The sequence below is a fragment of the Channa argus genome, chromosome 18 (assembly GCF_033026475.1).
Source record: "Channa argus isolate prfri chromosome 18, Channa argus male v1.0, whole genome shotgun sequence".
Classification (NCBI taxonomy): domain Eukaryota; kingdom Metazoa; phylum Chordata; class Actinopteri; order Anabantiformes; family Channidae; genus Channa; species Channa argus.
Window position 1 is genome coordinate 20504934 of NC_090214.1, and position 24398 is coordinate 20529331.

Consider the following 24398-nt stretch of genomic DNA (forward strand, 5'->3'; position numbering starts at 1 on the left):
TATATAATATAATATAATATATAATACACAGTGCTCGCAGTCTTCACTCTAATTCATCCCAAAGGTGTTCTATCGGGTTGAGGTCAGGACTCTGTGCAGGCCAGTCAAGTTCTTCCACACCAAACTCACTCATCCATGTCTTTATGGACCTTGATTTGTGCACCTGAATGCATTTATTTGAATGGGTGAGCGAATACTTTTGGCAATATCTCCTCCCTACCAGCATTGATGATGGAGCTTTTTGTTACCATGTTACCGTGAAAATAAAATAGGAATTCCTCATAGTGTCTCCTACATCAGGGGAAGACACTCACCTTTAAACAAACTGAAAGTATTAATAAAGCCTTTTAGCCTGATTGTGGATAGATGTTAATGGCTGTTAATTCACTGCAGTGACACTAACCACCTGTGCAGGACCAAGAGTGATTGTATGTGACACAGGCATTATGATGAACAGCCACTGTTTATCATAGTGCCCACACAGAAGCTCTTTGTCAGAAGGAGATAAAAACATACATGGGTCTGATTGGCACTGAACACTCCGTTAGTTAAACTCTGTAGTTTCTGGATCGGCTTCAGGGGACTCAGCTGTCTGTCCGATTTGTTCACATACAGTAATCACAGAACCATCGTGTTGAGTACAGAATTTGTAAGGGTGAGATCATTCACTGCACCCACAGTGAAGATACAAAGGTGCAAATATCAATTTACAGGCAGTAGATTATCGTGGCATCGTGCAATATCTTCATAGCACTGATTTTTATTTTTATTTTAGATTTTTATTATAAGTCAGAAAAAAAATACTTAGGTACAAACCTTGATTACGTCCATGATGGGTATGACCATGCCTGCTAAAAAAAGGTCATTTATACATTAATCATAATATTCAGGAACATACCAGCTTCATAATTAATTATTATTATTTTTATTTTTTGATGAGCGGAAACATTTCACAAACAAGGTTCAGATCATCCCACCCAGAAACTCATACAGTTTTATCATTGTGGTTTCTTAATGTCACAACATATGTCATTGTTGTAGTGGGTGTGAATTTAAATATTTTTTTAGATTTGTTTGGTTTTTACTTTCCTCTCACTTTGTGATTTATAAAATATCCAGGTGTTTATAGGTAATGGTTCATTTTCTTGTACAAACCAATTGAAAGACCTGAAAGCGTGTTGTAGAAAAGTATTCGTTGATATGACGGCGCATGGGGGCTGGGTTTGTAGCCGGGGTTGCCCCCACAGTGCATGAGTAGTACTCTACTAAGAAGGGTCTGTGTCATTTACGGTAAAAACAAAACTAGGGAGCCTCCTCACTGAGAAGTGTATGACAAACTCTGCGATTACAATAATCCCCGAATTTCGACATATGAAACCAACACCTGTTTTTTACCTGAATTCCCGACTGCTTCAACACCGAGTTTACATTTCTGACTGGTTTTAAATCCTTTGGGTCAAATGTTTTGATACCCAGCTGAAATCAGTTCATGCGACACCTCTAACGTGGACACGTCATAACGTCATGTGAAAGAACACCAAACAAACGCGAATATTTGATCACTGATATATTAACACAAACACCTCAACACGTCAGACCAGCGTGAAGGAGACACATTGTTTAACAAAAGATATTCTCAATAAATAGAAATATGTTTGATAAAATCAGATTGTACACACACAACTATATTAATACAGCAACATATACAGTTTTACAAAAATAGAAACATTAAAGACTTCAGAAGCCTTTTTCAAGTTTTAAAAAAGTAAAAAAAAAAAAAACTTTTTAAAAGTCTCCTGTCAGACAGAAAAGAACTACAACGGAAACTCTTCATCCTTGAGTAATTGTGTCCTCAAATGAAAAGGTTTAAAGTAAAGTGGATTTTTTTTTGTTGTTGTTGTTGTTGCTCACCAAGTCTTTATCTTTTTGAATTTCTTTATTTGCAGTTGCATGTCTTTCTGATACTATTACAACTCATGTTGTACATATGCAGACTTGATAGTAAAGTCAGTGCAAAATTGCATCCAGAAATAGAAAAGGAACATTAGCTTTGTGGTTGCAAGGTGTGAGAATATATGAATCAGCACAGTGAATGAACACCAACATATTTACGTTATACTGTGCTTTGTTTGATGACTAAGCGTTTGTTTAGTGTACATATAAGGTGGAATCCGACAAAGTAATGACCGAAATCCAAAAGCAAAGTGTGCAGTTGTCACGTAGAAACCAACTCTCAAACATATGGTACAGTGTAAAATCCTGGTTTCTGATTGTCTGTCAGGTGCTTGGTAAAATCCTCCACCTGAAACAAAGTCAAAGCTACAATATGCAACTTAAGAAAGTGTGTGACTAGTAAACGATGGATTCTCCTCCTCTCAGCCGTCGATGTCCCTGTCGTGCTCTGTTATACTCTGCTATGCTTTGTCAGGCTCTGCCCAGTATTTAAGCTCACTAATAAACACATTACCTCCAAAAATGTTTTAATGCAGCAGAGACTGTGTAAATTCTCTTAACGTTTATAAAGCTAAGCCTCATTCAATAACTTTTCCAAATCATTTATCTCTATACTGCTGCCAGAGCCGTTCAATGAGTCTGTGTCACAGGTGCTTCAGCAGCTCCTCTCCACAATATGATCTGTTTTGGAACATATTTTTAAGTTACACAAATATACCTCAACTCTAAATTGGAGTCCGTTATATTACATTGACAACTAAATCAATGACATTGATCCGTCAGGCTCCATCAAAGATAGATTCAAGAACGTCAGGATCTCTAAAACCTTCTCCTGAGACTTAGTAACTCCCTCAATGACCTTTACCATTTCCTCAAGAATCTCTACAACGTCCCCCAGAACATCTGCATTCTCTAGAAGATTTAATTATTAACCCCACTTAAGGACCTTACAGCCTCTTCAAGCCCCTCATTAACCTCCTCAAGCAGCCCGTGCCGACCTCCCAAGACTGTACACAACGCATATTATTTTCAACTGCACAGTATCAGTGAATTATCCCTTATATACATTTTGATGCACATTCAAAATTACACATGCTATTATTTACTTTAAAAAGAAATTCAAATTTATCGAGTAGACAGAAACGTAATGTTGATACTATTTGTCGTTAAAGCAGCAGAAACACAATTGATATTAACCATGACTTAATTTTTTTTTTTTTTTTTTTTTTTTACTTCAAATATTTGCCTAAAAGTTGTTTCTGTACATTAAAACCACCAATAGATCATTTATTTGTCTTTTAAAAACATTACCTCCGGGCGGTAAAATAGAAATAGAAAAATAGTAAAATAAAAATCATAAATGTGGTATAGTAGGACTTTTTAAATACTTTTTAAAGCAAAAAAAAAACATGATTTCTAAAATTAAGTCAATTTCTTTTCTTCAGAAATCGGCCTCTGCAAAACAAACAAACAAATAAATTTTCCTTTGTCAACAAATGTTTTTTACAGTGTAGAAAAAGCAAAAGAAACAGGTCTGTCAGAATATTAGTGTACAGGTATATCACACTGTTATAATATCATCAATTATGTCTATTCTGCTGCTGAAAACATCAGTCAACAGTCTGGTACATCTTCATGTAAAATTCCACCTGTCCTTGCTGGCAGCACTGACATTAAACATTTCCTTCAGTTGTGATTGGTAGAAAGATCTGGAGAAAGTGACATAAGCCAAAACAGCTGAACATCTTTGTAAACTGATGGTTATTTATCTGATATTTTACACAATTAGATTATAGTAAAATCAAATTAAAAGATTAAAGTCAGAAGGGTGCAAAACCAACTGCAGCACAGGTCAGTTGGAGTGAGACAGTCATTTGAAACATGTAGGTAAATGTGTCCCATTGAAAACACTGACTTCCGTCAATTGTAACAAGAAAATTCAGATTGTAGTCCTTAATCTCAAATTCATATAATTTTATTAATTGTGTTTTCCACACAGATTTACATCACCGATGTCACTAAAATGATTTGATGATATATTTCAATAGCAGTCATCTTCACTGTGATTCAGTGTTTTCACATAAATTAAAAATATCAACCATGTATCAAATATCAAAATTATTTCCTCAGTCTTCAGTAGAGTCACTGAGATGTAATGACGTGTAAAAAAAAAAACCTGGCTTTCCCCAGTCAAATAAATGTGTTGTGTCTGTGTGCACACACACTTGTTGGATGTCTTGACTTTGCTGCTCGACGGTCTCTAACTGAAATCCATCACCATCTGTTTTTTTAAAAAACTCACTGTCAAAATTCCAATCCGGCAAAGTTTGAACTTGGCTGAGGGAATCACCTTTTCGCCTGTCTCCTCTCTTCACTCAACCCTGCCTCCTCCGGCTGGATGATTGACGATGCTTTTCAAAGACTGGATAAATGAATCCTGTTAAGCATCCATCTGTCCCGGTAAGGCATTGTTGACACCGAGGTGCTTGTTTTCTGTTTGCTCTAAACAACAGCATGAGCAAAATGCCCAAAGTGTAAAAGTGTAAAAGGCTTCTCTGCATGTTATGTCCTGGTGTCCTGCCTCCTCAGCAGCTGGACCCCTCACTGCCAGTCCCCCTACCTCCCCCTCCAGACTTGGAGGTGGCAGCTGAGCCGACTGCGATCTGGCAGCCATTGGTGACGTGACTCATGACTTTCTGTTTGAGCTGAGCGACCTGCTCCCTCAGCATGGTGGCGGTGGAAGCTAGGTCTGAGTTTTGGCTTTTCAGAACCTTCACCTTCTCCTCCAGCCGCGAGATCCGCTCCAACTTCCGCTTGCGACACTTGGATGCAGCAATGCGATTGCGGAGCTTTTTGCGTTCTGCTTTGATTCTCTCTTGTGTCTCTAGGTCGATTGGAGAGAGTGAAGGTGGAGACATGGGATCACCTGGTGGGTGCGGCACCTCAGGGACTGTCTGAGGAGCGTCCAGGCCTCGGATGTGCCCCTGAGGTGCTCCACTGCTGCCGTGTGCAGAACCTCCACCGTAAGCTATCTGGGCCCCGGAATATGGCATCTGGCCCGGGTTGTAGCTGCTGAGGTTGGTGTATACAGGCATGTCTCCACTGGACATCAGGTTTCTCTGGTAAGATGTCTGCTGGGAGACAGTGGAGGATGAGGTCGGGGACATGGGGCCCCCTGCCACCAACTGATTCTGTTTGTGAAGATCTGCAAGTGCTTTGACAAAGCCGTCAGCAAATCCTTCTTGTTCATTTGTTGCCTGGCTGCGGTAGATGAAGGGGTTGCTGGAGTTGGATACTGGGCTGGTGGTGACCAATCCCTGGTTGGACTGGATGATCAGGTGCTCCAGGTCGGGGGATGCGAGTTTCAGCAGGTTCATGTCCGCTGAGGACGCAGCAGATGCCATCATGGAGCTGTTACCAGGGAGCCCCAGGCTGTTGGGGTTCCCAGCCCTCCCTCCTGCGGCACCGACACCACCGGAGAAGTGATGACTGCCCACCACTGACATGGCCTTCTTACTCAGTAGCATCTTGTTTCCAGGGTAGCGTTCATATTCGGCAATGGGGCTGTAGCCAGGGACAGCGGGGGAATCGTCGTGGTAGAAAGGAGTCTCCATCTTGGCCATTACTGACAAAGAAGCATCTGAGAAGGAATCTTCATAATCAGATTAACCTGAATATCAGAGGAGATTGAAATGTTCCACTGGCGTCTGCAGCTTGAGGATGAAGAAGGATGATTACCAAAACAAAGAGAAGAAGAAGATGATTCCCTGCAGGAAAAACAACAAACATTTGTGTGAGAGGTAGACGAGGACCAATAAGACATAAAGATTACTGAGGTGTAAACTGTCAGCTAACACTACACATCCTGCTGCTATACAGAATATGTGTGTGTACATGTGTGTTATTCAGTCTATGTCAGAGTAGACACCAACCTTCAGCTCTGATTATACAATAAAATCCTGTTCTGTACTGCTGTTAATTCCACCGTGTAATTCAGAAACATGATATTAAACTAAGGTGATGAATAATTAAAGGTCTAAGTTGTTCTGGAATTCTTGTTGTTTTAGATCTTGTTATTTTCTTCTTTTAGCTTTTACCAGTTGATAATGGCTAAGTTTGAGGTTCATGTATTATTAATGTTTTCTAGTCTAAGAAAACTTTCACAAATTCAGTTATTGAAAAATCTGAGATTCCTTCGACCACGTCCAACATTTGCATCACGTTTGTGTGGCAGAAATTATTATCCAAAGCAACAAGTTTGCTTAAACATATGTTGACTGTAGACAATACTGGGAACTGTGAATAGTGCAAAAACAGGGGGAAAGAATGTGTTTCAGACATACACTACCCCCCAAAAGTCCTGGAACCTCAAGACTAACTCCGAACCTTTTTGGTGTAATACCAAAAGATAGATACATCAGGAGTTTGGCTTCAATTTTCTGGTCTTTACATAAAGAGACATAAAATGTTCCCAAAGCTTGTCCCTTTAGGGGTCACCACAGCGGGACATGTTCTGCACGTTGATTTGGCATGTGTATTTATGCCGGATGCCCTTCCTGCCCCAACCCTCCCATTTTGTCCGGGCTTGGGACCGGCACCAAGGCGGCCCTTGGTGGGGTCACCTGGTGGGGTGGGATTGGAACCTGTGGCCTTCTGCATCTCAACCCAGTGCAAAAAACAAACACAACCAAATATATATAAAGTTATCATAGATAGATGGATTTAAAAACTAGGCACGAAATGAACACACAGAGATACCATAAACAGTTGAAAAGTGTTGAAACAGATGTGTCCGTCAGTCTATCGACGCCGCTCTTTGCCCATTTTCCCATAATTTGTTCATGTCTACAGGTGTAACAAATCATATTGTTTATGACCATCTCTTTTAAAATGTAGGTGATAGCAACCATAGAGCAACGTGTTGCCTGTGCACAGCAGCAACAAACATGCTGAAAGTGATACTGCAGCTGGCCCCACTGTGCAGGATATGGTTCTAAAAAGAGAGCAACTTCTAAAATGTAATTACAATAAAGCTTAACAACTTTTTACCATGTACCTTAATGCAACGCTGTCCACACTAGCTGTGAAGAAATGTCTTTTCTATAGTGATTCCGAGACAAGTGGCTCATTTTTGTGCTTCAGCAGACAGTGTTTGATTGCTGCCATAGCAGAGAGGCACTAACACAAAAAGGTCATTTTGGTCTAAAAAGGATGGCCGCTCGAATTATCCATCTCTGACTGGTGCAATCTCAGGTTAAAATATAGAATTTGTCTTCCATTACTGACAGAAACAATTACAGCATCCAAAAAGTATTTGGGCATGTGACTAATGTGACGTGGAAAAAAAGCTAAGTTTTGGAGTTAAATCAGCTTAAGATACATCAAAGAACAAAGGCCACACACTGTGTCATTTAGGAGCAAAAGTGACCATTAGATGAGATGTGTGAGGATTTGACTCAGCGCAGGTTCATCGTCATCTCCAACATAATTCATTAGTGCAGCAGCGCAGGGAAAAAAAAAAACAAGAGGTTAAGACAAATGGCTCAGCACTTACATTTACGAGGAAAGTTGACGTCTGATCATGAAGCATCAACTGGAGAACATCTGTATCAGCAATGGGTGAGTTATAGCCACAGTGCTGGTTCTAACCCTGAGACAGCACCATGTAACACAATAAACTTCCCCGTGAAAAGACCACATTACTCCACCACTACCACTAAATACAGTTTCCAAATGACTTCAAACATGGCAGCATTCCTTGTTACTTACTGAGTAAATACCGTGAGCTCAGTCAATCAATAGAAATCAATATTCTCTGGTACTTGCACTTTAGTTTTGCTGCTTTATACTCTGTGTAAAAGAAAATACTGGAGCTATGTTAGTAAAATATGATTCATTTTTAAAACTTCAAAACAGAATCTTTTTCACCTCCTACAATATTAAAATTCTTCTCATATGTGCTGCCGTATTAATAAGGCAGCATTATGAAACTGGTGCCAGTGGGCGCTGATTGATCATATCATTACTAAACTGCAACACTTTGAGATTTCTCATCTTCTCATCGCTCAGGACTTCGACTATCACACGGTAAATCCGCTCCCAACCTGCTGAAGTCTCCGGTCCAGCCGCCACAACAACTTCCCACCGCAGCGCTGCTGGATGTGCTGAATTAACGCAGTGATCCTCTGTAACTAACGACGGAACCATCAGAGATCCACACGATGAGCAGATGTTCACATGGACATAAATAATGTTTAATGAAGGTTCATACTCACAGAGAGAAACAGCCGCTGAACGCTCCGTGGACAGAGTGAGTCAGACTGAACTCTCTCTCTCTCTCTCTCTCTCTCTCTCTCTCTCTCTCTCTCTCTCTCTCTCTCTCTCTCTCTCTCTCTGACACACACACACACACACACACACACACACACACACACATATACACACCTCTCTGTCTATCATAAAGTGACTCACTCTCACATTTTGGGTTCGTTAGCTTTTTTCACATTTCTAACGTATAACGAAACGTATTTTATTTTATTCCTCTCTGTTGAAATGTCAATTCAGGCAATTTAAAGTACAACATGGTTAATTAGGGACTGTACACAAATTACTTTTGGGAAGGTGCTAGACCATGGCCATGTCCAGCTTTGTGCAAATGTCATGCTACAAACTATTAAAACTGATCTGGTGGTGGTTGTTGCTGTTTGTTTGTTTGTTTGTTTGTTTGTTTGTTTGTTTGTTTGTTTGTTTGTTTTTGCTCATTTTTAATTTTATGCCAACAACATATTTCACAAAACGTCAGTAAGGAGGCAACAAAAGACAACAAAAGTTGAGTAATGGTGAAACAACTTAAAAAAATGTTGGAACAGTTCTCCGCTTAAATAAAAGGTTAATCTCATGATTGAGTATAAAATCCATCCTAAAGTGGCTGAATAATCTTCAGGTTCAGCACAAAATGTAGTAGTTTAACTTGACAATAACATTTCATAACAAAGAATTGGGAGATTTCATCATCCAGAAAGTCCCTGTACTGTACATTAGGTACAAGCCCAAACTTAATTTAAAATGTATATTTTAAACAGCATCCCAACTTTTTGATGGAGTTGTAAACCCAACTTGTTCAAGGGATGAACTGCCAAACAGTCCCATCACTTCATTTTGACATCGATAACTTACAGTGCAAAACACTTATTGAAGATATTGTACTCAAATGAAAACCAAAGATCAACGGCTTTCAGCTTGTCAGAGGTCCCCACAGCAGAAAGTGTTCGGCACATTGATTTGGCATGAGCCGGGTGCCTTTCCTGCTGCAACCCCCCCATTTTATCCGGGCTCGGGAGCGACACCTGGGTGGTAAAAAAAAGTGGCTAAAGAAGGAGAAGGTGGAATGGATGGATCACAAAAGCAACAAAAAAATACAGCAGACGCACCTAAATGATGTGCACTGAAGTATTCTTTGTTCTATTAACTGGTGGGAAAGCTGTAGTCTCTCTTCAGAGAAAATGTTGCATCATTAAATTCTCCATCCTCCCTTCAGCAGCAACAGAAAAGTAATTTTTCCACTGTTTCGAACCATCATCATCAAATGTTGAATTGTTCTTTGCAACTCACAGCTACAGTTGTAGCTCGCAGTATAAGCAGGATGGTAGCCAGAACTTTAAGAAGGCTGAGTTCATGAAATTTTCATGAATGTTTTAAAGAATTCTGCATATTGCCAAGAATATCTTCCCCTTATTTCAATGCAATTTAAAAGAACTGCTTGGTCTCAAAACATGAATGGATTGACTCTAAAAATATGAAAATCAGCCATGGAAAAAAAGCTGTCATGTGCACTTTAGATGAACTCGTAGAGATTGAACAGTTATTTTTGTTTTACAGAAATATTAAAAATAAAAGATTTAATCAGCTTATTGGTGTTTCAAATTGTTTTGAATCTCTTTCTGCTTATTCCCAGTTTTGATCCTCCAAATACAGTCTGAACGCCAACCAACAAATATCCACTGTGTGTGTGTGTGCATGTGTGTGTGTGTGTGTGAGTATGTTTGTGTAATGGCAGAGGAGTGTGTTTACTTTGGCAGAGTGAAATAATTATAGTTCATACTGTAGGCGGTGCAGGCAACACACGCGCACACACACACACACACACACACACACACACACACACACACACACACCTGATGTGTGTTCAGAATGAGATGAACTGAGTTGTTCTTTAGTGGAGGGAAATATGTTGGAGAAGATAACAGAATCACAGGAAAAATGTGATCATATTAAAAAAACACATTTTCATTTGAGTCCAGTTTCGTGTTTATTATTGCTAAGGTTTAATTTAAATGTCTTGATGTGAATTTCATTGTTGACTTGGACAAAAATTATAACCTTAGAGTGAATCTGACCAACTCTGCTTGTTCTGTTCAATGTCTGCAGATGGTGACTGTGTGGTTATAACAAATGATCATTTCTGCAGAAGTATTCAAGCCCAATATCACAAAACACTGATCTGTAACATTCTAACAACATTATGGACTCTAGCCTTGTGACTGAGTAGGCATATCGAGCAGTTTCCAGGTGCAGCCAAACAGACCTGAGCTACACTATGAACACATGGAAAGAGATTCACACATATGGGAGCAGGTGTAAGCACAAAGCTCACATTTTGTGAGACAAGACGAAACATTAAGACCACAAGGGAGAAAGAGAGAGAGTGCAGAAGAAGAGAATGAGACACCTGCAGGACAAAGATTCAGATCCAAAACATCTGGAAAGAGACAATGAGAGCCCAAGGAAAGGAGAGAGGTCTCAGGATGGCCCAGCACAGAGAGGGAGAGTGAGAAAGAGAGGACAGGAATGGTCTGCATTTGTATAACACTTTTCTACCTATTGGAACCCAAAGCAGTTTTCACTGCTTCTCATTACCCTTTGCACTCACAATTACACTCACACTCACAATCACACACACTCACACACTTTGGGAGCTGCTATGCAGCTGGCCAATGCTAAGCGGGAGCAACTTAGTTGGGGTTCAGTGTCTTGCTCAAGGACACTTTGACGTGACTGGAGGACGACCCTGAACACAGAAATAAGAAACGAAGACAAAGAGAAATGTGATTTGGAGACCATAGCATTGGTTTTCAGAAAAGGACAAGAACACTAAAGGTGTCTGAAATGTGTCAAAGGGCCCCAGCTAAAAGGTAACGTGCATGGCTGTAACCCTGCAGCACCATCATCAGCAAGCTTGCTTTAGCACATTCTGTTAAAGTGATTCCAGTTCCAGCCATTGGCCAACGTCAAGTTGTCTGTGAACTTCTGCAACCTAGTTTTTGTGGTGTGTCCTGCACTGTTAGCACTAGTCCCCTATTGGCAGCTTTTTTTTTTTACCTGATTCAGTACCTTCTGCTAGAGACTGCTCTGATTGGCTGTTCAGCTCTGCTAAACAGTGCACAAAATGGTTTGCTTACACTTGTATAACTGCGTGAGAAGCTCATCTTCTCACATGAGTCCAGAACACATCTGGCACTTGGTGTTTGGCTTGTAGCCTTTGTGGTGTGTTCAAGTGCCACTTGTTGGTCCAGTCAAAAGTGGAAGTGACGGGATGTAGCAGTTGGTCTAGTTCTTTGATGTCGGTGGGGTGTGTCTCTGCCCTGAAATAGTGACATTGTACATTGTCAGGGGCCACAACAAAAGTGGCAGCAGGCCAAACTACTACCCTTTGTTATTATGGCTCCATTGTTCCTCTACCTGAACTTTTTCTAGCTTCTTCAACATTGTTGGAATTGCCTCCTCCTCCAGACCAAAGCTTGTACTTTAAAACACACCCTGTACAGTTAAAATACTTTTACAATTACAATACAATAATGCTTTTGCAATTTAAGGTGTTGTCAAAACTGACGAGTGCCTCCTGCCACGACACCAAACTCCAACTGCCACCATGCTGAAAGTAACATATCTGGATGTGGTTCCCACAGTAGCCAATGGTACAGAACTCGCAGCATTTGTCACCTTCTTTTTGGGTAGTTTGACAACATCTGTGACACACATGCTAGGAAAAGTTTACCCTCCATACTGATAAGACAAACCTAGACTGTCCCAAAAATCCTGCAAAATACTTTTTCAAGGTAGAGTTCCTTTACTTCCTCTTAATCTTTTCCAATCTTCATTAAATTTGAACGTTTCAAACATTTTTTTAGCCAAACAATAAATATGTAGTTAACCACTGTCGTAGTCACCAATAAACAGACGGAACAGATTACAAGATGGCGCATGCATCTCCCAACAGTGACCACACTGAGATGTAACTTCCGTTATAGGGTTTGCAATCAGGTCACGTGACCGAGCTCATCTACCATTTCCAACTACTTAAAACTGTGTTGTATGGGGTTTTTCTAAGTAATTCTCAGCTCAATCATAGGTATTTAAAAAGGCCACTCTCATCTCTAACAAATAGTTAGGCTTTCCTTAAAGGTTTCAAGATGGAGGACATCAAGCCCTTTTTTTCTCCTGCTGCGTACCTCGTATTTCTTATAGAACCAGATGACATCATCTAAACTGAAAACTCATCATCTGGAGGAGATGTTTAGTCCATAGTGGAGAGATGTTTTAATAAAAACACCATTCTCTTCCATTAGATGCCATCTTCTGCTTCCTCCTCAGTAGCAGAGATGTTGATATCCTGAAAATCCAAATGGAAACAAGGAAGTACAGTACAAATATCTTTAAACTACACAGAGATAGAGTATTTGAATGATATGCTCGCTCAATACTTCAATACTGGCTCCCTCTAGTGCTTAGTTCAGAAATTGATCCAAAAAATCCTTTCTACTTCTTAATGTTACATTTGAATACAGAGAAATAACCAATTATTAAAGATATTCTGTGTTGTAAACCACCCGCTGACCCTGTGAAAACACACAGGATTTAATGAAGCTGATATTTTCCAAACTACATCTCTAATGTTGATATGATTTAATGTGAAATAACAGAATAAACTGCAACAAAAAAGAGCTTGTAGAGGAGTCATAGACTTACACAGTGGCTCAGTGTCCGAGGACGACTTGCTCTGGGCAGATTTACACGTGCTATGTTCTTTCACTTTCTTAATGATGAATTTACTGTGAACCGAGAGATATTCAGTATTCATTTGTGTCAAAAAAGCCATTTTGAATCTACATTAATTCCATGTCAGAAACAAAGAACACGATTATTTTAAAGGGGTTTTGCACTTTCTATAAGATTTAAGTTACACCAATTATAGTGCTAGCTCTCAGCTTTTCTATTAAGTTACATGTTTACAATAAAATGAATAAAATGGATCTGAAATCCAAGATTCTGTTGCATACTCAGGACTTAAGAAATCCTGAGGTGCCTCAGTGACCCCCCCCTACCTCCTTAAAAAAAATTAGACCAGAATTCAAAAGTTGTTAGAATTTTCATCTATGTATCTTTTCAGGTAATGATGAAATTCCACCTTAGATGCTGTTTCAGAAGCATTTTGTACACTGCTATGAGCAAAGTTTGATTTATAGTGTCGGTTGCTAAAAGATTATCCTGATCGCAGATCACAGACATTAACTCATGTCTACACTAAATAATTCATTAAATGAAAACACTGTGAAACCATTTTCGAATTTATTAAAAAACAAGAACTGATATTTATCACTCATGTGTGGTCAGGTACATAAAGAAATACAACATGTGTCTAGCATCTGAATCAATATGTGACAAATTTCATAAACTTGACATACAGTGCACTTAGGAAGTTAGTAATTAGTTAGGAAGACGGTTTCACCTCTCTGAAGCAGTTCACATTGGCAGTTTTTGGGGAGAGTTCTCATATTTGTTGTCACACATACTTCAACATACTCCATGAGCATGCAACATCTATTGGGACGGTGATTGTGGTAATAACATGTAAGTGGTGACACAGACCAAAGGGCTGTCTGGAATCTCTCCTTCTTGGTTCAGGGTAAAGATTTCGTTTGGACTCTGAGGCTGGTATTCAATGCCGCTCCAGTCTAAAGATGCAGCCTCCTGAACTTGGGGCTCTGAGTTAGATTGCTGGTCCGCAGTCTGGATTATCAGGTTGTATGACGGGTTAGGAAACACACCTGTCAACGTAGATGGTGGCAACCTTGATTGAGAGGGGGTGGTCGTTGTGGGGGGTGGGGTGTTCTTATTGAGCGTGTTATAGTAATCGTTTGGAGTTGGGTTTTTCTGGCTGTCTAAACAGTAAACTGGTGCTCCTGATTTACACAGCAGCTCTGGAAAATCCAAGACATCAGCTTCTCTTTTGTGATGTTGATCCACGCAACGATTGTGTTCATTCTGGAAGACAGGCATAATTACGTTACTGTACATTCCTAACCCAATCTGAGGTAACACTGAAAACCTTAACATGCCACAACCGAGGATTTTTGCTTAGTTCATATGAATCCCCATAAAGGACTCCATGCAACTGCTGCTGCTCCCCATAACAAAAAAAGTGTATACGTGGAAAATAGCTGGGTGCCACTTTGAGAAATAGTAAAGAACGTACTGGTGATGTCAACCATTTGTCCGTCAACACTGGCTTTGGAATTGGAGGATAGAGCTTCTGTCTGATACTGTTGAAGGTGGGAATACATGAAAATAAATCTTAAATAAAGGTACAACAACAACAACGAACTGTCGGACGATAGATGTGTAGAAACAAACAAACTTGCTTACCATGCCCAGTGTCGGTAGCATAGGATAGTGAAGAGGGAAAGGAAACAAAAAACCAAGACCAGGGAAATGGAGACCATCACTATCAAACTATCAGCTGGTGACAAACACCCCAGATGAGGAACAGAAATAGATCATATTAGATATTAGGAAATGAGTATAAATGATGGTCTGACAGTGCAAAGGAAAGAACATACTCAGGGAATTCAAGGTGAAAGATTGTACTGTCGTTCCACATTCTCCCAATGCAGTCATTGCCTCCACTGTAAAAGTGTAGGAACTAATATTCAGGTTTTTTGCCACCAGGCTGGTGGCCTCAGGATCGTCTAAAGCAAGAGAAAGAGATTGGCATTAATACAGAGTTAATTCATTTTGAAGGGGAAATGAAAACACTGAAAAGTGGAAACGGAAGCTCTGTGTCATACACGACTAAATAAAACCGGTGGTATTAATAAAGTATATTTGAAGAGGAAAATATGTTTTAAAATCAAAAAACGGTTACGGGTTCTATTTTTTCTCTTTTTTCATTCTTATGTTTTGTCCTGCCCCGAGCACAAGCTCAGAGTCTGTAGTTCATATATCCCTTTCCCAGTTTTTGTTGCATCAATTGTCCAGCAGAGAGCTCTTCACTTTCACTGCTGGCAACACCGGAATCTGACAGTTCCGCTTAAAGCAGCTGGCTACAGCTGGCAATAGTAGAGGAAGGTACCAATAGAACAATGGGAAACACATTTTCTGGAAAACATTTCCTGCATTGGAAATAAATGGATGCATTCATTTTCAGCTCATATTTTTAAACCTGCAAAAGTGGAATTAACATTGTCTCAACAGGACTTTTTAAAGGCCAGCATCAGAAAGCAGTCACAATACTGTTGTATACCTGTTCTCACACTGAAGACTTTTTGGTCCTTGTTGTTATTTTCTGACCAATAGAGAATATAACCAAAGATGAATGCAGTCCGTTCTATTGGAGGTATTGAACGCCACGATACCACAACATCGAATTCCTGCTGTATCAATTTCAGTGTTCCAAACAGGTTGTCTTTCATTCCTGGCAAAGTGTAAGAAAATGCTGTTAACCAAAGTACTTGTTTGTGGCACTGTCCCATTTATCAAGCAAGCAGGGAAGTACTTCTTACTTTTCTCACTAACATAGCCCTCTCTTCTTTCCAACAGCACTGGAGGACCGTGGGTGCAGGCGTATATGGACAGTGAGTATCTCACTCCATCTTTAAAGTTTTCTAGGATGGATGCATGGAAAACAAACATCATGTTTCATACACTACCATACAGTGGGTGCAACTGTTTTCTTCAGAAACAATAGGACTTACTTGAAAATATTCTGGCTTTAGTTTCTTGTGGAGGTAGTCTTAGCCACTCCACAATGCAATCGCCTGAGGTAGGACACCAGTCCACTATGTAGCCACATGTGGCATTGGGACTGGCAGACCAGGACAGGCTGAAGCTACCGTTGCTGCCAGTGATCAAAGAAGTGTTCACTCTGGCTCCGTCTGAAAATGAAGACACAAGAGAGGAAGCCAAACTTCACTTGGCTTGCTGAGGTTAAATGACTAGTTTGTTTTAGTGAAAGAGAACAAAAGGGACATAGCTGAGAGACAGAGCCTTGAACTACTGATTATAATGGTCACCAAAAGCAGAGTTCCCATTGTTTCATTTTTATATACTCCAAAACCAAATTCCTGCAGCCGTCTAAACATAGCACATATTTTGATTAATATGGAACAAACATTTCATATTTGAATTGCAGCTCTCTTATATGTTACCATCACCTATGTTTTCTGGGTTTACCTGGTTGAGGTGAAACTCGGACTGCTGAAGAGTCACGCAAGCCTAAGAAAAACTTTGAATTTTCGAAAAGGCAAGAACAATGCTTGTTCATTCTGTCCTCCATCACTTTGGACACAATGTTACTTGAATAAAAATGACTGAAATGAAAGACTTTAGGGTCAAGTCTCATTGACATGTTTACAGTCAATGAGGAAAATAATAAATTGTGAGGTTAAACTCAGTAAATTACAGCAGGCTTGAGCTGGTTTTGTGAAGTTTGACATCAGAATTGTTAAAAAAGTTGGAACCAATTTTTTTTTTTATAGTGGCCCTAATCTGTCTCAGTGTTGATATACATGACGATTGTTCTTAGTCTGACTTAAGTCTGCTACAGTAGCTTCATACCTGTGTTGTTGCGGAGTATGGTGATAGCTGATAGGGATGAGCTGCCATTTATATTCCTAGCTGCAACTGTGACATTGTACTCCTCAGTGGTGTCCAGATTGAGTGGAAGACAGTGCTTGTTGGGAGGCACGGTGGCAGTATTTTGTTGATGTATTTCTGTGGTCTTTCCCCAGGTCACAGTATAATCTGTGATGTTTCCGTGACTCTGATTGGCTAGTGGTTCCTGCGTAGAAGTAACATAAGGAGGTTACTTACATAGCACGGTGTCATCAACAATCCTGAAAAATCCCTTAGGGAAATAATGCAAAAGTTACACATTTTGCTGACGATTTGATGGTTTACAGGTAAGATACAAAGCAAGCAAACAGCTAAGTCAACGAGAAAAAGGCAAAGTGCCACGAGAAGAAATGCTTTAGTTTTGTAAGTCTTGCATGCTGTATGAGAAGGAAATGAGAATTTTGCATTGGAAGTTGTGGACGACTCAACTGTAATGTGAATATGTACAGTTAAGCTTGTAGTTAAATCTTTGACGAGTCACAGGTTTAGGTCCCAGCAGTCTGGACATTGGTGGCCTAAGCTTTTAGTTTTTTCTGTTTTCAAAAGAGCATAAATGTAATCTCACAACAATTAAGTGGCTGTTGACTGTTGTTGACTGTTGTTGACTGTTGTGCAAGTGGTCTTGTTGCTCAAGTGTGCAGATGTGTTCTTGTAAGAACTACACCATACACAACATTTCCTGTGTGAAAATACCTTATAATTTATGTGGTACCGGTAGCTCATGTTCCTGTGATAAATGTTTTGGTTTTTGTGTTGCTTTTATATTTTCCTGTAGTACACAACATTGTGGAAGTTTTTATCATCCGCTCTGTAGTGATGCCCCACATTCTGCAGTAGTGTACCACATGTTCCGCTGTACTTTTCTATACATTTAGTTGTACAGTATCACATGGCCTGCAGTGCCATCACACATGTACTATGACACTACACCCTGTAATAATGAAAATAAAGTAAATAAAATAACATTCTATATATGGTCATATTTTATATATACAATATTTATATATTTATATAAAATATATATTTTATCTATATGTAATAGCTATCTACTTTCCATTTATTAAAACCTATAATATGTAACATCTATATAATATCAAATAACACAAGAAATGTGACTAGCTGTTAAGGAACGACATTTTTTCAGCCAGAGACATGTTCAGAGAGACCACATCAAATTTAATTATCAGAATCAGAAAGAACTTTATCAGAAAGAAAGAATTATGTTCATCTAACATTACTTTTGCTGGCCATAGAGACCCATGATATTTTTAAAAAAATGTAGTATCCACCTAGTTTTCCTATGTACGATTCTCAGTGAAGGAACCATGGACATTCATTTTTTTTTTATGACAATAAAATTAAAATGACATCATGATTTTAATTTTACTTTAAGTTCATCTAGTCTCCATCTCATTTAATTATGCTAATGCTAGTTTAAAGAGGCTGTATGCATGAAAGAATGCACCCACTTATCTGACTTACTTTCCAAACAATTAAAACCTGGTAATCCATCATCTGCATCCACACATCTAGGGCATCTGGAACTGTGGGGGCAAATATAAGCACAAACATTTTACTCAAATGTGTTTTTGAGTATAAAATAAAAATATACTCAAAATATGTTTTGTACTGGGTAATTGGACTGTACAGTGTTATCAATCAATGTCATCAATAAGTTTTTTATTTGAAAATTGTAAATTAAAAAAAAATATGTTTCTAAGAATATGTTGCCTTGTCACTAAGCATTATGTGTGTAGTTTGATAGTGATTTATTTTCTATTGAAGCATACGGGAATAACATAGTAAAATGTCCAAAAAGCAAAGGGATTTGAACACACTCAGCACTGCAAAGTGAATGTAATGTTCGGCATTAATGGAGCCGTGCAAGTTACCCATGCATTAATGCAGCCCCACACCATAACAGATGATGGTTTTTAGTTTAGTTTTTTAGACTGATAACAAGTCATATCATCCTTGACCTTTTCATCAATGAGAATTTGAACGTTTGACTTGTCAGATCACAGGACAGTTTTTCACTTCACATTATTACATTTTCAGTGAATGAGTTAAAGCAACCAGTATTTCTAAATCTTGTTTTGCCTGCGTTGCCTGGCTGGGGATGGGGATGGGCTGCTGGGGGTTCAGTGTCTTGCCCAGGGACACTTCCACACGTGGTGGCGGGGCACAAACCTCCGACCCTAATGTCTAACCAACTGAGCCACTGCTAACCCTAAACTTTATTATTTAAAATCTCCGTGTGTGGATGCAGTGACAAACTGTGTTCACTGTAAATGGATTCACATGTACAGAACCATGTCCGATTTTAATGCAGTATTGCTTTAGGGCCTGATTTCACAACTATTCACTGCTGTTTTTTGGCCTTGTCCCATGCGTGTAGATTTGTCTGGGTTGTTGATGTTTACGAACTGTAGATGATGAAAGCCCCAAATTTTTTGCTTTTTTTTTTTTCTTCTTGTTGAGAAATGCTTTCTGTTTTTCTTGCTTTTCTTTTTGGGTCCTGCCCTTATTTGGTAATGTACAGTGGAGAGCACATAAGACATATAAGAATATGAGTAAGAGGTAGTACATGCAACAAAGGAACTCAGCCAGACCAGAAAAGTTATACATTGCAGTTATATGGAAAGTGTTGTAAGTATTCAGCATCCAACATACTGTGTGAAAAGTTTTTTTTTAAGTTGATAAACCATTGAACCTCACCCCATTCATACTTCTTTTTTTTGTACCCATTAATGAGATTGTTATTACTAGTAAGGTGTTACAAGTGGGTGTTTTTTTTAGCACTACAATACTTTTACAGTACTTTTACAGTTCATTTTATTTGCATTTTAGAGTGTGTCAAACTTTTTTTTTGAAAATTAGGTTGTTTAAAGTGTGTTTGCTTTTTACAATACATACCATCACCCTTTGTGCGAAAGCTGACTCGTGTGCTCCAGTCACTCCATTTCCAGAAATCTTGTGTTGTTCCACATCGCACAAGCACGTTATACACCGAGTTGGGTATCAAGTCATTCACGACTGCATACTTAAGGCCAACTCCAAACCTTTCATTCTGGAAACATAATTTAGACGAGATGACGTCAGAGATGGATTTCAAGATTAAAATCTTGCTGACGTCTCGGCCTCCTATTTATACTCACTGTGGTACGTGTTACACCATGGCTAACCTCTACTTGGCATTTTATGCTGAGATTGTTGTAGTACTGCCCCTTCCACCTCCAATTCAGGCTGACATTTCTTGCATTCACATTTAAAACTGCCACTTTCTTTGGAGCAAACATGCGCACTGAATCAAAAGAAACATACAGACATACAGTATAGATAAATGAACTATTTTACCTCACAAATACACAAATGACTTTGAAATAGTACCTCTTTTTCTTATGTCCTCAGAATCTATGAGCTCCACCTTCCCAAGATTGTTTTTTGCAGTTAAATTCCATGTTCTCTCATCACCCTGAATTTTTTGCTCACATACCCCTTTAGAATGAACTTCACATGGTCTTGAATACAAAGAGAACAGAATATAAATGTTGATTTAAGACAGATGGAAATACAAATTGGAGGTGTAAACAATTGGAACCCAACTACTAAAGTGAATATGTACAGTATGTAAAAGTTTAAATACTCAGTAAAAAAAAAAATGCCCATCAGTCTGAATTTCTTTCAAGGTGCACAGGATCATTTCTTCACATCTTTTAAAACCATTCCTTGTATTTGTTTACCAGTTACAAAATGAAAACTAGAGCTCAGCCGTTATGGAATCGATTAAAGGGTAATTAAGCTAATGCAAAAGTTGTATCAGTAGGACACTATATGTCCAACTCAATCTCCTGATTGTGCGTGTCTCTCTCTATTAATCACAACACACTAACATCTCAGATTTCCATCCTAAAATGACAATGTGCAATGCTACATGCAGACTTGAGAAGTACTTCTTTAAGTTTTCAGTAGTGATTATATTACAAATCAAATCACACTTATTTATTTACTTGTTTGTAAAAAGGTCTTTTTGGCCTTTGTGGTTCCACTTTACAGTACTTTCATTATACCTTCCATTAAGCTGATAAGCCGTTGGTGATCTGAGCCGTGTTTTAATTCCTACTGTCCAATGACACCGAACTGATTCCAGGTCCTGGGTTTCACACTCAAGATCCTTATCACCAGGTGGATCTAAGTCATAGCAAGTATGTAAAACAATATACACCATTGATTAAGACATGTTTTTACTTGTAAATCACAAAAAAAGGCACTGCACTATTTTATACTTACAGCCAATATATGCACAAGCTCCAGCTTCATCGTTCATGTTTGTTTCACACCTTACATTTGTGCACGACAAACTTGATGGTTGATTTAAGTAGGCAGTCAGGACGTATGTTTCATTGCTGATCTTGGTAGTATTCATATTACGGCCATCATAGCCTTCCAGAAACATAGTTTCAAATATTCTTCCTGCTGGCAGAACACAGCAAAATTTGGCTATGCTGCCAACCAAAAAGTCTAGGTCCTGTGGATAAAGCTGTAGCTCTGTTGATTTTTTTACTCCTAAAAAAGCAAAAAAGAGAATAAATAACCTAAATATAGAAAATGATAACTTGAATGTTTCTGATCATCAAAATACAAAGTTCACTAAGCTCAATATTAACCTGGAAGAGTTCGTTCTAGTTCCCATTGGCTTTTCTGCTTTTTGTATCTGGACCTGATCCTGACTGAATGCGAAGCACACTCCAAGGGCAAATCTGAGGTCCAGGTCCAATTGTGGGTAGTGCCTATCTTGTCAGGCATCACAGTAAATTCATCCTAAAACATTTTCACACACAAACTACCGATATGTTCATTGGCTACGTGAGAAACAGAGGTAATTTGTTCTACAAATTTAAATTAAGTTGTACCTCATGTACTTGCTTGTCTGCTCTGAGAACCACCAGGTCATAGACCAGGGTCTCGTTTACTGCAGAGCATGAAGGGTCTTCTTTCCATGTTAACAGTAACACCTGGCCAGTATTGTTAAGTGTCAGACTGTGAGGCTCACAGGCCAAAACACCTGAGGAAAGAGAGCAAAGAGCATTTAAAAAATAAAACTCTTCATCATAACCAGGACAAGAAGACATCGTCAGCTGCACAGACAGCATTACAGCAGCTACCATGACAGCGGCCCTTATGTTTTACTGGGAGGTTGTAGGCCGTTTTGTATTTACGTGGAAGCACTGAGCTGGAATAAGTTAACATATGTTTTTATTTTTTAAAAGGGTTCAGACTTGTTGCACTATTTAAACAAAATGTCTGTAGCCTAATGTAATGGTGTAAGATGATAATATTAATTACACAGGATGATTTATTAAAGTTGTTTTGCAAATACATATTATTAACTCGGAGCTTTCTCTTTCTGCTATGACTGAAAGCTCAGGAAATCTAGTAAGCTGACTTTTTTTATACTCAAGCTTTGCACAGCCCTTCAGACAGTCATAGTTAATCAAATTACAACAACCAAGAATGTTAAAAAACGTACTAAACAAGCAGATATTGCTTTTCTCTGATTGGTCAAAAGAGCGAGCTTCACGCAAAATGGTTTAAGAAGAAAATATCTTTGAACTGCTGTCAATTGAATGAGTCTGTGTCACAGGAGGATACAACAGCACATCCCCACAATAAGTGTCTACTCTGTCCGAACTGTTTACACTGTTGTCCTCAAATGAGTGTCCTTTGCTGTTGCGTCTTCTGTGCTGGACCATCCTCTTGTGTAGATACTGTTTGGTTTCTCCAGTGACTTTTTGCTGATTTTTGCTGCCTTGTACCTCAGTTGTATGTTGCTTTGGTTAAAAGCATCGGATGAGTAAATGCGAATGTTTTCTGTCACTGTACAGAGAAACCTTGTGCAGCAGGCTTACAAAATAATTCTGAGGTGGAGAAGACGTCTGGTCTGGTTCCCCAGTGAGCTAACTGCATTTAAATGTTTTTTACAATGGGGAACAGGGAAGTTAGATATTTCAGGAACTTGTTCAAAGCTTTGCTCTGATGTACTATGAGGTTTTTTACACTATTTATCCATTTTTGTTACTTCTGATGATAAAAGAACATTTGTAAAACACCAGCTAAATGTGCATTATTGTTGCGCTATAGGTTTAGGTTTAAGTTTGCACCCCCTACATGCAATCCCAATGCAAGGGGATCCATAACGTACCACCGCGGCCTTCACGCTGTCCATTAAACACTCTTTGAGCTGCTTCGGTTTGAGCCCTCAGTAGCTGTTAAGACCAGTAACTTTGGTTTCCTAAAGGAGAACATCAGCTCATTAGACTGAGTTGAAACTCAGTTGTAAATACAGTAGTTAACGTAGCAAGACAATGATGTAAGACATCAGAGCGTGCGAACTCAGAAGGACCGAAAAGAAAAGAAAAAGGTTTAGGGGCCATACGTTTTTTCCGAGTGGTGATGTTCTTTAGGTATTGTTTAAACTTTTTACTTCAATAAAGTAAATGATGTATTTGTTTAGTTTTCCTTTTTTTTTAATGGTACATTTAGCTTTTAGATCGAAAACAGTATTATACCAGAAATGAGATACAACAACAAAAAAAAAAAAAAAGAATTCACAAGGGGCTCAAATGTTTTTTACGCCACAGCACTTGTACATTGTTTGGAACTTGGGCAACTTTCTGATGTTATTAATACAGCATAGTATCAGATTGCCTTTCACTGCAAAGAATGTTTTATATTACAAATTATTTTACTTTCAAAATATAAAGAACTTCAAAAATTCTCACCATTGTCTTGTCTATGTCCATCCTGCATGCTCTTGCAGAACAACGAGACCAGTAACATCCATGCGAGCATTATTATCCTCTGTAGTACAGCTGTTTGTGGTTGTTATTTCTTGATGAAAAACTGAACAGAAAGTCTTCAACACGTCTTCAGCATTTCCAACATGAAAAACGGCTACTGATCATTTTTGGGACTTGTGGAAATAAAGGCTAACATGGTCGGCCACTAAAGGCTTATCACAGAAGATCAGAAACAAACAGAACAAAAGTGTTCAAGTTACTCCCCGAAGGAACCCTCCCATCCAAAGTGATGCATGCTCTGGAAATCCATTTGTTGCTCGAGCTCATAATGATTGTGAAATCCATGTGGACTTAAATGCAGGAAATGGAGCTGCAGCATTCTGGTAATGATGAGTCACAGTAACCAGATGAGACATGCACAGCTTCCTCTTATGTTTTGAAACTTACAAATTGCTTTAGAAAAACAGAGTCAGTGTGGTGGGCTCTCATCAAGCCAGTGGGGAAATGCTTTTATTATTTTTCTTGGTCAATGACCCGGACCACCGTGAGAAATCAGGAATCTGTTTATCTTTATTTGTTATAAGAGGAAAGATGTAAGCAGTGGTTCTAAAGAAGAATTTGTTGCTGCACATCAAAAAAAGGTTAATAAAACCATTTCCAAACTATTTTGAGTTCAAGCAAGAAAGATTACTTACA

The 24398-nt window shown here is 38.9% G+C and overlaps 2 protein-coding genes across 5 annotated transcripts; both read right to left on the reverse strand.

Annotated features, from left to right (window-relative positions):
* Positions 1 to 948: 948 nt before the first annotated feature.
* Positions 949 to 8282, reverse strand: june (JunE proto-oncogene, AP-1 transcription factor subunit). Of its 2 annotated transcripts, none has more exons than XM_067484412.1 (2): positions 8229 to 8282; positions 949 to 5720 (listed from the first exon to the last, which is right to left on the reverse strand). In XM_067484412.1, exon 2 carries the CDS (start codon positions 5574 to 5576, stop codon positions 4539 to 4541), a length of 1038 nt encoding a protein of 345 aa, XP_067340513.1. In that variant the 5' UTR covers positions 5577 to 5720; positions 8229 to 8282; the 3' UTR covers positions 949 to 4538. The 2 variants fall into 2 exon arrangements, with proteins under 2 accessions (XP_067340513.1, XP_067340514.1); XM_067484413.1 differs by lacking the exon at positions 8229 to 8282 and adding an exon at positions 7508 to 8219.
* A 5282-nt stretch (positions 8283 to 13564) lies between these two features.
* LOC137103768 (leukemia inhibitory factor receptor-like) lies at positions 13565 to 24033 on the reverse strand. 3 transcript variants are annotated; one of them, XM_067484411.1, is made up of 18 exons: positions 23685 to 24033; positions 23105 to 23194; positions 21816 to 21967; positions 21570 to 21745; positions 21193 to 21468; positions 20973 to 21093; positions 20293 to 20423; positions 20061 to 20206; positions 19819 to 19972; positions 18385 to 18446; positions 16846 to 17068; positions 15984 to 16163; positions 15792 to 15893; positions 15533 to 15703; positions 14850 to 14978; positions 14656 to 14749; positions 14486 to 14552; positions 13565 to 14274 (listed from the first exon to the last, which is right to left on the reverse strand). In XM_067484411.1, the coding sequence occupies exons 4-18, from the start codon at positions 21706 to 21708 to the stop codon at positions 13831 to 13833; spliced, it is 2439 nt and encodes an 812-aa protein (XP_067340512.1). In that variant the 5' UTR covers positions 21709 to 21745; positions 21816 to 21967; positions 23105 to 23194; positions 23685 to 24033; the 3' UTR covers positions 13565 to 13830. The 3 variants fall into 3 exon arrangements, with proteins under 3 accessions (XP_067340512.1, XP_067340511.1, XP_067340510.1); XM_067484410.1 differs by having other exon boundaries at positions 21570 to 21723; positions 23685 to 24032; XM_067484409.1 differs by lacking the exon at positions 23105 to 23194 and having other exon boundaries at positions 21570 to 21723.
* Between the last annotated feature and the right edge of the window lie 365 nt (positions 24034 to 24398).